Here is a 12,500-nt window from a genome sequence, read left to right as displayed (position 1 = left end):
ACATGGTAAATTATTTAACTTTATTATTTATAGATTCCACTTCGTTTTAAACCTATTAAATAAGTAAAAGACTTCAGGTAACATGTTGATAAAACACACCATAATCTCCTTATCATACTGCTTAAGAGTATGCTACATTTATCTATCTTAGTTGGAAAAAAAAATCATTTCTTCATTACTTGATAACAAAAGTCGTGACCTTCTCCTTCCCGAGAGCTCGCACTGGATAAAAATTATACTTTTATAAGCTATAAAACTGAATAGCAGTCGCTATTATCAGAGTATGTATCCTATGGAGTATGTCTGGTGAAGCAGACAAATCACTGCACAATTTTTTTTTAACATATCATAAAAACGAATACTATCCAACCTCACTGCTAAAAAAGAGTACTTGCCTCGGAGTTGTGGGTGACAGAGGTTGCCTTGTAGATTTGTAAAAAATGAACCCGGTAAGACTAGAGAACACTGCCCAAGTTGACAACATGCGCCAAAACTTGAGTTTAATGTTGAAATACAGTGGAATTAACCACATGCCAACCAAAGTAACAGCCTTCAAATAGAAAACAAAATTAGGATAAATGTTATTACAGCTAGCAACAAGTTTCATTTTAACAATGAACAATGTGACACGGTACATTATTTACAATGCAAATTTATAGATTCCCCGTCACTGAGACTGCAGGTGAAATGTTGGTAAAACAAACCAATCCTCAAATGGTACTGCTTATTAGAGTACTGTATGTTTAACATCTATCTTGCTGTATTTGCTTCTTACATGTACATGTTGGGGATGAGACTCTCTTTTCGAAAAATGAGATTCTTGTATTTTAATGCAGTTAAATGAGGAGAGGAGAAATCGGGAGTATCCAGAGCGCCAATGGTCTGGGCCAGTTGAGACCGGTCAGCTGTGATGCTCATTCAGTCGCTTAAGAAACACATTGCAATTCATCGCCACTTCATCGGAAATTTTGCCAGCCAATTTGAGCTGTGCTTGTCCAGTGGGGTTTTTTATTTGTAATTTTTTATTTATTATACTTATGTGTATACGTACACCATACTTACTTTCGGTACTTATGATATGATAGCTTACAATAGCTTACAATAAGTAACAATATATTACAATACAATTAGGGTAATCAAAATGCAGTTGGTGTACTTACAATGCTCTCTTTATTGTTTGTACATTAATTGATCAAACCTTAAATAATAATAATAATAATAATAATAATAATAATAATAATAATAATAATAATAGTGATAGTTGATGTACTATGATGCTACTCTATGGAGACGGCGGATAAAGTTATGAAGTGTTAGGTTTGGATAGAGGGAACCAGGTTTTGTTTAATATGCAGAAGGCAGTTTTATCGTACACCCTAAACATAGCTGCAAGGTCATTCAAGGTCTCGACGAATTATTAAGGAATATAAACTCTTGTTCCTTTCTCAAATGTTGGTTCGTTAGTTATCACCAATTGGTTTGTAAATAGGTTTAACAGTAGGGATTGTTACACAATAGTGCCTTTTCCTACTTATATCTGTAAGCATACTTACGTACAACATACTGCATAATAAAAATAAAAATAATAATAATAATAATAATAATAATAGTAATAATAATAACAATAATAATAATAATAATAATAATAATAATATGTTCTTGTAAATTGCAATATATAGGGTGTTAATTCTCTAAAATTCAATGGATTATTAAATTAAAAGGTAGCAATTAACAAGAAGTAAATCAGAAAACAAAAGTTGAGAATAAAAAAGACACAAGATGAAATTATATAGACAGAAAAAAAATTCCTTTTTTCTTGAATTCCTTCTCCTTATTTGAATTGATTGCAAGGTATTTCTCTAGATTGATGCTCTTTTGATGCTCAAAGCTAACGAGCAACCCGGCACTTTCAAATGTGCACGTTCACGATGCAAAACTTGTCTTTTCATTGTTAAAACTAGCAAGATACCAGGATCTAAGCGATCCGTTAAGATCACCGATTGCTTCACATGTACAACCGCAAATGTCATTTATTGCATAAACTGTACGTTAAGCAATAAATTATACATTGGCGAGACAGGTAAATGACTAGGCGACCGATTCGGCGAACACCTTCGGGATGTTGAGAAGAATGACAAGGATGCATCTAAGCCAGTCGCTCGTCATTTTAATCTCCCTAACCACTCCAAAAAACACATGGCTATCTGCGGCCTTTCCCTACATCTAGCTACGACGGAAAGCCGCAAAAATCTGGAACAAAAATTCGTCTTCCAAATCGGCACCCTTAATCCTCATGGTATTAACAAACGCTTTTCATTTAACTAATATATCCACCAATAGTGTAGCTCCTACTCTACTATAAAAACTAACCCACAATTCCTCGATTCGCTCTGTCGAAGGGCTAACACTCGAAACGTCAGCTTTTAGAATCTCTGTACAGTGGCCAATTTACATTATCAACTCCATTGATAAAACCAAAATTTTTCCCCAATGTTTTGCTTGTCAGTGAACCAATTGAACTAATGAATGAGTTGCCGTCTCCAGGCCCCTTTGTTTTACCCTACATTTTCAAAGGCTTCTGGGATCGCCAGGGGACAAACATTAACCAGTCGACTCCTTTAGAAATATAAATTGTTCGAGTTAAAGGAATAGTCACGACTAGTCGATATTCACAGCAACAAATCAAACTAGTAATGTCTTGAGAGGTTTTACTCTCCTCGATCCAACAAAGCTCAAGACTTGAAATGACAGCTTGAGAGAAACAGCTTCAAAGAACAAAACCTTAATGTCACCAAGAGCACTAAAGTTTGAGCACTCTGTTTGTTTGTTGTTTGTTATTTATTTGTTTGAGCACGTTGAAGTTTTGGCAGCTATTCAGCTGATGTGGACCTGCTATATCCATCCATGCATATACTCACAGAGGACAGCTACAACACCGGGAACTTCATCCCCTATTCTTCTCGAATAGTGTGAGTTCTTTAACGTGCCACAGGAAACTAATGAAGATAGAAGTTTTTTTGTGAGATGCAGCCTACGGTTTAAAGTCTAACCATTTGTGGATGTAATTACAAAAGCAGCACTTTCTCCTCAGATATTTAAAGACCCTGAGTGTTGGTCTGGCCAGAGTTGAACTCATGACCTCCCGCATGGCAGCCCGGTGTTCAACCAACTGAGCCACCGGCTCGTGGTTGGATACCGTTGTGATACTTGCGAAAAGCCTATTTTGTATGTGAAAGGTCAAGTTATCCAGACGAGGACAACAATGTGAAATCGTATGCTTCGGTGCCGGTTATAGCAAAGCTCGGAAAGAGTGTCAACGCTGAATAATGTTCAAGGACGAAGCACTTTAATCCGACTCCTTCTCTATATAGCTATCACGGCATTGCTTCACTGAAGACTGAAAATCTGGATTTGAATGTTGCTTTCGTTTTCCTTGTCAATGTTCTCTCTAGCCTTGACATTATTTCCCTCGTCTTGATAACCTTTCAAATACGATATGGGCTTCTTGCAAGTATCACAACGGTATCCAACGGCAAAATGATTGGAGTACACTTTAGTTCTGTTGTTGGCCTTGAAGTTATCTCTTTGAAGCTGTTTCTCCCAAGCGGCCATTTCTTTGTTGGTTTGTTGAGAGTAAAACCTCAAGACAGTACTAGTTTGATCTGTCGCTCTGAATATCGACGGTCATTTTCGCATCCCGGTACACTGCACAGTGATCGCCACCAGCTATGACTACTTCTCAAACTCGAACAATTTATATTTCTTGAAATCCTACAAATACCTCTATCGAACATTTGTAATCTCCCTATTTCAACTCGAGTTTAAATCCCACAAATACTTCTTATTAAATGTTTCTCATCGCGCATTTTAACTCGAGCAGCGCAATCGATTGGTTTGTTTGCCCCCTGGTGATCCCAAACGTCTTTGCAAATATAGGGAAAAAAGAAGGGGCCTGGGAACCGGCAACTCATTCATTCCAATGTTGAAGTTGAAGGCGTAACTGTGTTTTAGAACCTTCTTGCAATGGTTTCTTCCAGTAGGGCTTTTGCTTCCCCCCTCCCCTCCCTACTTCCACTGTTTATCAGTGTGACGGGTACCTGGATGCCTGGCGTGGGGTAATGGCTGGCTGGCTGGCCTCCATTGAAAGCCCCTGGACAACTTTACCAACTTTATTCATTTAGTTCCATCAAAGGGAGGTATATCAGAGGTTGTCCCTATCGAGGGTATCCGCCCCCAGTACACCTTTTCAGCTTGTACATTTTGTTTTCCCAATACAGATCATGTGATAATACTCAGGAGGTTTGGTCTTTTGTTTTGTTCATTAAAATGAGGGCATGCAAGCATGAATATGCCTGCATGCATTCTTTTTAATGAACAAAACAAAGGACCAAGCCTCCTGAGTAGTATCACATGATCTGTATTGGGAGAACAAAATGTACAAGCCGAAAAGGTATGTTGGATGTAATTTACTGAGGGTCACTTTTGAATGGGAAAAAAACTGGAGTACCCGGAGAAAACCCTTGGAATCAGATTGAGATCGACTGAAACTCAGCCCACATACGACCTCGAGGGCATGGTTGGGCCTTAAATGAAAACGTTGGCAGTGACAAACTTTATCTCTACCATTAGCATATTTCTTGTTGTTTTATGTCAATCAATTTCGTTAGTTCCCAGTACGTACAGTTGTATTTTTTAATTTAAATTTATCTGTAACTGAATTATAATCACTTTTGATGATGTATGTTGTAACATACGAAACGTTAAGAACTTTCTAAAAGTTATGCAGTTCAAGCAAATGTTTGTAACCGCTGTTTGCGTTTTATTCTTATAGACAACGCCTGTTCTTTCTTTGTGTGATGATTTTGGTCACGCTCTTAAATAAACACTTTCTTTGTTATTCTTTGGCATTGAATATTGTGTGCCTCGTTGAGTCCACAACATTTTGACCACTGTGATGAAAAAGATCCTTGCCGATAAGAGTACCGACAACGCTGCACCACTTTCACTTTGTTTAATTGTTAACGAAGATATCAAAAAATGCTTGCATCTCTCTAATGACCAGTCGTTCTCTTTTTTCAAGATGAACCACTTGTCTTTCTGGGCAATGTTCACTTGCTGGACATTAACAAGACTGAATCTTTTTTTGTACAATTAGAAAAGGGTACCTAATAATTGATAATTGATAAAACTTGTTGTCGGCCATACACTGGTACGTGTACTTCAATATCATTAACAACAAAACGGAAAATTGCCAGTACTGGCCGATGTTTATCATGATAGCGAGAATTATCAAGGTGCTCAATGTAGGACAAATCAACTTGTAATTAAACATTATTTTTTAGAGCTTACAACTTTTCACGTGCTCCTAATGCCTCAAAAGGTCAAGTTTCTTGTAATAAATAATGTTAACATTACAGTTAAAGAAATTCTTTGTAATCTCCGAATGGGAGATGTTTATAAGAATTAAGTATTATACTTGTCTGAATCAAACTGCTGGTCAGTGTGTTAGCTGACGTCACTTCTTCATGCATAAAAACTAATGCCTGTGAGTATGACGTCACTTCTACATGTATGAAAATTATTGTCTGTACGTATGATTTAATGGAAACAGAGCAAGGAAGGAGTAAGTTCCGTGCTTGCAGCCAATCAAAATTGAGATAGTGACCCCACTTTAAACCGATTATAATTTTATCACCAATTTTGTCTTGTACATGTAGGTCACAAATTTTGCGGTTACCTGGGAGCAACCTTCTTTAACCCTTTAAGCCCCGAGGGGTTCCCCATTGACGAGTAAAATCGTCTGGCGTTAGACAGAGTAAAATCTATAGGTGCCATTTGGCACTATCGGGGCTGAAAGGGTTAAACGGGGACATAGTTTTTTGATGCTGTTAGCTTAACCCTTTAAGCCCCGAGGGGTTCCCCATTGACGAGTAAAATCGTCTGGCGTTAGACAGACTAAAATCTATAAGTGCCATTTGGCACTATCGGGGCTGAAAGGGTTAAATAAGCAATTATATCACGTTAATTTAACTCTCTCGTTCTAATCAACATGTTCCATTGTACACTCTTTTTTTTGTTACCTTTGGCTATTTTGTTAGATTCCCAATTTATTTCACGTTGTTATTTATCTTTGTTTAGCATATTATAAATTCAAATGTAACTTCAAATTAATTCTACTTTCAACTGAAGATGGTCGTTGCGCGACCGAAACATGTCTTTAATTTCAAATGTGTCGTCACTTTTATAAAAATTACCTGTATTAATATTTACCTGAAATGATTTGTAATAGTGCTTTTTCCACTTCACTAGAAGCACCTGTGCTACTACTAGAGTAGAAAACAGAATAAGGACCATCTCCATGTGCATGGCTTCATGACCTTTATGCTTAGCATGTAACTTTTCATGCTCACGCCTGATTTTGAAAAAAATGCACCAAAAATTAGTATTGCTCAAATCAATAGATAATTGTCCAGAAATGCATTAATGCACACAGATTTCAACATGAGCACCACAGAGTGTCCCCTTGTTCTTCTCCTAACTTCAACATTATTTACTTGTGTCTTGGGATACAGAGACGTCACATTTTAGTGTTCCCAAAATGTTGCTCCTCCAGTTAGGAGGACCAGTGCAAATCATGATCATGATAATGATGATGAAGCATTTTCTTGAGAGGAAGCCTTTGTCTTTTTTCAGTGCACATACAGTATACAGTGTAGCTTAAAGATAAGTGAACCAAAATATACGAGTAAAATAAGTACATTAGATGCGTCTAAGACCAAAGACATAATTTACGCAGATATAGACATACCCTCATTATGCAAATATATGTCTAATACCCCTATGTACCATTTGCATTCATGAACTTAGAGCCTCTTTGTTGTGGAAAGATCACGAGGTCCCATGTTTTATGAGTCAATAAATCAATGAGTCAATGAGTCGTGAGTCATGAGTCAATGAGACTCACAGTCAATATAGCAATAAACTTAAGCCCTTGTTTCATTGACTAGGCCCAAGCACTGTCTGAAATTTTAGCTTTCATTTTATGGTTTGGTTAACTGCACTAACTCATTGACTCATTGACTCATAAATAGTGTACACTCAAAAATCGCTGGTGACTGCAATGGGTATTTCAATAAAAACTGGTGGACAATGTACACTGAATGTCCATGGATTATCTTGTGTTTCTTTGTTCACTGCTGCACCAGCGGTGCAGGTGTCTCGTCAATATCGCCCAAACACTTTATTTACAATAAGGCTAATGTTAAAGGCCACAACTTGCATTGATAGCTTTTGTCATTTCTACAGTAAGGTACTTGAATTTTTTGAGCTGCTGTTGTCCATGTAATGAAGGACGAAGCAGATGTGGCTAGACAAAACCTGGATCTGATCACGGACTGGATCACGGGGTTGCTGAGAAAATTACACTAAAGTGACAACTGTGAATAGAACGTTTTCTTCAATTTAGGTCTGATATCCTTTTAAGTTACCTGCCATAATACTACTATCAACGGTAAACTACCATAAGACAAGTTGACATGGTGATAGTAAGACAAATAAATGAATCGAAACACAAAAACCAAAAATGTCAAACAATTTCTGTTCCTTGGGATAAGTCTATACTTTTTAACGATGTGAATTTGGAATATGATTAATTCTCACTGGAATAAAACGAAACAAGCCAATAATAATTAGTATATCATGGAAATATAGCTGTTTTTTTCCACATTTTAAGACATAGCATCGATGGTTTGAACAACAACGCAAGCCAAATATAACCGACCTTAAAGCAAGTCATGTCCATGAACTTTCATTAGTTCTAACACGGAAATGTAGCCGGAAATTAGCTAGTGAAACTAACAACAACAAATTCAAAACCGAGAACTGCAAACAGGTTCACTCAATCAGTTCTGAATCACAGAGCTGTCTGAGCAGGCTTTCTTATTTGAGGTACCTAATGACCAAAAGATAAAGCTTATATCTCCATCGTTTGTGCAAAATAGGAATATGAGAGCCCGTTCATTACAAATTAACTCAGACATGGGTTTTGGGGCAAAATAACTGCCAGCTGGGCCTGCGCTCCATTGTGTCATGGAAGATTTCTCAATTTTCATTTCACCTATTTTATAGTTTTTCAAGTTGTTATTTGTTATTTTACAAGCGACTTCATCCGTGATCCAATCCGCAATCGGATCTGTGATTCACTCTGCGATCTGATCTGTGATCCCATCCGTGATTTGGTCCATTTTGTTGATGCTAAGCAAATGTTTGGTGGTTGATTGCTCAATTTACAAACTCTAAGTATGCTAATTGTATGGCCATAGAATAATCATTATTATGTTCAGATCATTGCATATAATCCCTAGAGAATTGGTTTACGATAGCAACATCGCCTGGGCCATCATGAAATCAGGAGAAAATAAAGGAATCGTGACTTATGTAATGATATACCAGCTTTGAATTAAAATTAGACTTTTAGACAGTACCTCCACAACTCCTCTTTACTGAGAGGTCTGGTAATTGGAAGAGAAGCATTGCTTCCAGCCTGAAAAAGTTACCACATGTGACAGAAAAAAAAAGAAATAAGAAAGAACAAAGAAATAAACCCCACACTCAAAATTTACAAGTACCACTGACTCATCTACAAATTTCTGTGATTTTCTCCCATGTTTTGAGATTTTTTCCTTTATACCCAATCTTTCAACAAAGTGTATTCAGATAAGGCTGTCAATAAGAGCTGAGGAACATGAATTTCCCACGACTTCTACCAGCATGACAGACCCCCTTGGACTACAGTGTACTTTGACGCTGTATTCCTGGCCTACTTATTTACTTTACCAAGCAACTTGAAATCTTAGTGAAAGTTCTGTACCAAAAAGATAAAGGTTAACAATGCTCTTTAATGTTTATATGTACATTGTACATATATTAAGACATTTCAAGTAAAATTTCTTTTGACTCTAAAAGAATCCACTTTAACATCAGTTCCAATTTTAATAGTACATCACTGTAACAATCAAATTTCACTCAACATGGTCTTGATTCATACATTTTCTGGTTGACAAAGTATAATGACTTCAACTACATGGCATAATAGTATTATAATAATTATACCATGTAATTGAGGTTATTATACTTGTCAGCCAGAAAATGTATGAAGTACTACCATAGCTACACACTGTATTCAAAGGGGTTATGGTGATATCAACATAAACATCAGTCTCCAGAATATCTGGTATCAGTTTAATGCAACTGTCTGTTCAAAGGAACTTTTTTTGGTCACATAGCTTAGGAGGACTTATTCTGAAATAATTTTTTTCAGTTCTACCTTAAGAAAACAGTTTCTCATTGCACCTGGCTCTTTGAATGTACATAATAATAACTTTAAAAGATTTGGTATAAATATAAAAATGGGTCTGGTCAGCTCAGAAAGGATAAAAAGGCGAGAGAGCATAATTGGTAGATGTAACTGCATTTGTGGTTGATATCTACATGTAGTATATATACAGCTACTTGAAGCTAAGTATGCTCAAAAACAAGATTAACAACCTCTACATCCACTCAGAAACTATGTCCTCTTTAATTAACCAACAACTCCTACAACTCTTCTTTTAGACTAATGCTAGACAATTTTACTCGTCAATGGGAGGTGATACGTTCAGGAGTCACTGGGTTAGCAACCTCTACATGTACATCCCACTCAAAAACTATGTAACCTATAAAGGGAACATGGGTTTTTTTTTAGTGGATGTTCGGGTTGTTAACCCATTGACTCTTAAACCACACCCATATTGATGAGTAAAATCACTTTGTGTTAGACAGAGTAAAATCTAATTAACCCTTTCACCCCCGTGGGGTTCCCCATTGACCAGTAAAATTGTCTGGCGTTAGACAGAGTAAAATCTATAAGTGGCACTCTTGGGAGTGAAAGGGTTAATGGGGACATAGTTTTTGAGCGAATTTAGCTGTTGTTAACCCTTTCACCCCTGTGGGGTTCCCCATTGATGAGTAAAATCGTCTGGCGTTAGACAGAGTAAAATCTATAAGTGGCACTCTTGGGAGTGAAAGGGTTAAGTCTGGGAGTCAGTGAATTAACAAAACTTACAAATGGATCATTAACTACTAATTTTTGGACTTAACACAAGGGCTACCCCTCCTTCAGTCAGCCAAACTAAATTTCAAGGGTGAAAATATACAAGCAATGAGTTTGTGTGGATGATCATCCCCAGTTGCCATCTTGGTTGGGCAAGAAGGTCATTTATTTCTTGCAATGGAACTGTTCTTGTCTTAATCTTTGGCAGCCAATAACATTTAATGGCAATAATTGTTAATATTGCAGTATTTACCTCAAGTTTGCCTTACTGTATTATAAATGTGTTTTCATTTTAATCAATTGACGGCAGACGATTTTACGCATCAATGGGGGTGTCCTTGGGTGTTTGAGGTGTGAATGGGTTAAAGTTGATAAAAATACATAAGCATTCACACAGCCACAAATATTCGGTTACTCTCAATGTAATGATGTTTTAACAAAAAACGCGGCAAGTAACGAGAAAACAAACAAATATTTCCGATTCTGTGCAGAAGTAGACTCTGGAATTTTTATATATCACTTATGAGTAAAGTAAAAAAAGTAAAGTGGTGCATTTATATAGCGCCCTTATCACAAGTCTCAAAGGCGCTTTACAATGATCAATTTACCCCCAGCGGACTGGAAGCATATACAGGCGCAAATTGGAGCCGCTTCTAAGCAGTCCATGCATGCTGGTACTCAGGAAGGAATAAGATCCCAAAATTATGGTAACTAGGATGGTGACTGAAGGGGATCATGCATGAAAAAAAAAAAATACATTTCAACTCTTAAATTAAAATAAGTTTGGACGTGTAGTCCATAGGATAGTCCATGTAGTACTCCATGGCGTGACAATAGGCCATCAATATTCACACATGGCTTTGAGGCTTTATGGTCAAATTTGAATAATCTTTTGTTTGGAAATCTCCTTGAGACTTGTGAGACAAATAAAACAGAACTGAGCTGTGAAATGTGACCATAAAACCTATCGTTCACGCAATGGAGCAGGGTGAATGGGTGGTCCTCAGAATGATGTGTTTTTTTAGCATGTTATGCCAAGATCATTAATATGTTGAGTGAATGTAACACTTGGCATGTATTCGGCATTGCGTCTACGTGAAATGAACCCAGGCTTGTTTTTGATAAGAGGCTTGCAAAAAAAACGTAACCCTTCCTTGTACTTGTTTTTGATAAGTTCTTTAATTTCAAATTTGAATTATCGGCTTTGTCCCCAGCAGCAAGACAAAAGGAGATGTGCAAGTTATTAGAGAATTCTGGTAACTTGAAGTTACGCCTCGATCGATTGACGACAGCTTAGGAAACCTCAATTTGAAAGGTCTTTTTAAATTTAGTTCCACGAAAGGAATTGATCCAAAACGTTCGTTTCAATTTACAAAAACGTACCATAAAAACAAACTTAGGTCTTCCACCGTCACATAGAACCTTTTTTTTTTTCTCTAAAATGCATTTATGAATCCTGGAACCAAATTACATTGTTGTCAAGAATCAGAAAAAGGTAATCAGGAAATTAAAGGCACAAACCAGTACTTCCTCCAGCATATCTCCCTTATTCTCCACATCCGCCATTTTGAATTTGTACGTGGCTATGGACAGTGGAAAACTGGGTCGAGGGCAAAGGTTAAAGTCAAAACTTTAAAAAGATTTATATTGATGTTGATTATGAAACCATGTTTTTGTAAAAATATGATCTAAAAAGGCCCAAAGTGCTATTTTTCTTCCTGGGTAAAATCACAATGAAACAACGTCTGGCTCATTGAGGCCTGGCTACCAAGGCAAAGAACGCCTCACAGCATTCTGGGTAGTATGTTCAGCAAGGTTGGTCGCCATTTTAGCAGTTTCCACGAGGCCGGCAGGAAATTTAACCTTTTGGTGGTAGAGGCTTGTCCTTGAGTAGTTCACCACCATGCCGACTACTCTACCACCCAAGGAGAACGCCCTCTTCAAGCGAATCTTGGTAAGTTGACCGTAAGTGTAACGAAGCCCGCTGTGGGCTCAGACTTGACTCGTGACTGATGCCTTCATGCACACTTGCACTTTGTGGATTCGTGAATCCGTGTCACTTCCTATCGATCCTACTTTGTAGAAGTGCTACGAACACAAACAATACAAGAATGGCTTGAAGTTTGCCAAACAGATCCTTTCCAATCCAAAGTTTTCCGAACACGGAGGTAGGTTTTCAAGTGTTTACATTTCACATGCTATTTTTGGCGATATATTTTGAACATAACTTTTGTGGTAGGCGTTCAACAGATCGAGTATTGGCGATTATGTATTTTATGATGAGGAATTGAATATGTTAACTCCAGAATGGTGCATAATTTAATCTGGATCTTTTCTAAACCCCCTCTTGTTACAGAAACCCTAGCTATGAAGGGGCTGACATTAAACTGTCTTGGAAGAAAGGATGAAG

General features: G+C 37.2%; 2 protein-coding genes across 2 annotated transcripts in view; one reads left to right on the top strand and one right to left on the bottom strand.

The window, feature by feature from the left end:
* Positions 1-11,805, bottom strand: part of LOC138014929 (E3 ubiquitin ligase Rnf121-like) — a 16,933-nt gene extending 5,128 nt beyond the window's left edge. Inside the window, exons 1-4 of the mRNA XM_068861819.1 lie at positions 11,612-11,805; positions 8,484-8,542; positions 6,271-6,412; positions 396-550 (exon numbers count right to left, since the gene is read on the bottom strand). Coding sequence (XP_068717920.1) covers positions 396-550; positions 6,271-6,412; positions 8,484-8,542; positions 11,612-11,656 — 401 coding nt within the window. The 5' untranslated portion in view covers positions 11,657-11,805. The remainder of the gene's footprint in view (positions 1-395; positions 551-6,270; positions 6,413-8,483; positions 8,543-11,611) is intronic.
* Positions 11,806-11,879: 74 nt separating this feature from the next.
* Positions 11,880-12,500, top strand: part of LOC138014928 (N-alpha-acetyltransferase 15, NatA auxiliary subunit-like) — a 41,940-nt gene continuing 41,319 nt past the window's right edge. Inside the window, 3 exon segments of the mRNA XM_068861818.1 lie at positions 11,880-12,044; positions 12,174-12,258; positions 12,447-12,500. The exon segment at positions 12,447-12,500 is cut by the window's right edge and continues 51 nt beyond it. Coding sequence (XP_068717919.1) covers positions 11,994-12,044; positions 12,174-12,258; positions 12,447-12,500 — 190 coding nt within the window. The 5' untranslated portion in view covers positions 11,880-11,993.

The sequence above is a fragment of the Montipora capricornis genome, chromosome 9, assembly GCF_036669925.1.
Source record: "Montipora capricornis isolate CH-2021 chromosome 9, ASM3666992v2, whole genome shotgun sequence".
NCBI lineage: Eukaryota > Metazoa > Cnidaria > Anthozoa > Scleractinia > Acroporidae > Montipora > Montipora capricornis.
This window is presented reverse-complemented; position numbering and strand designations above follow the sequence as displayed.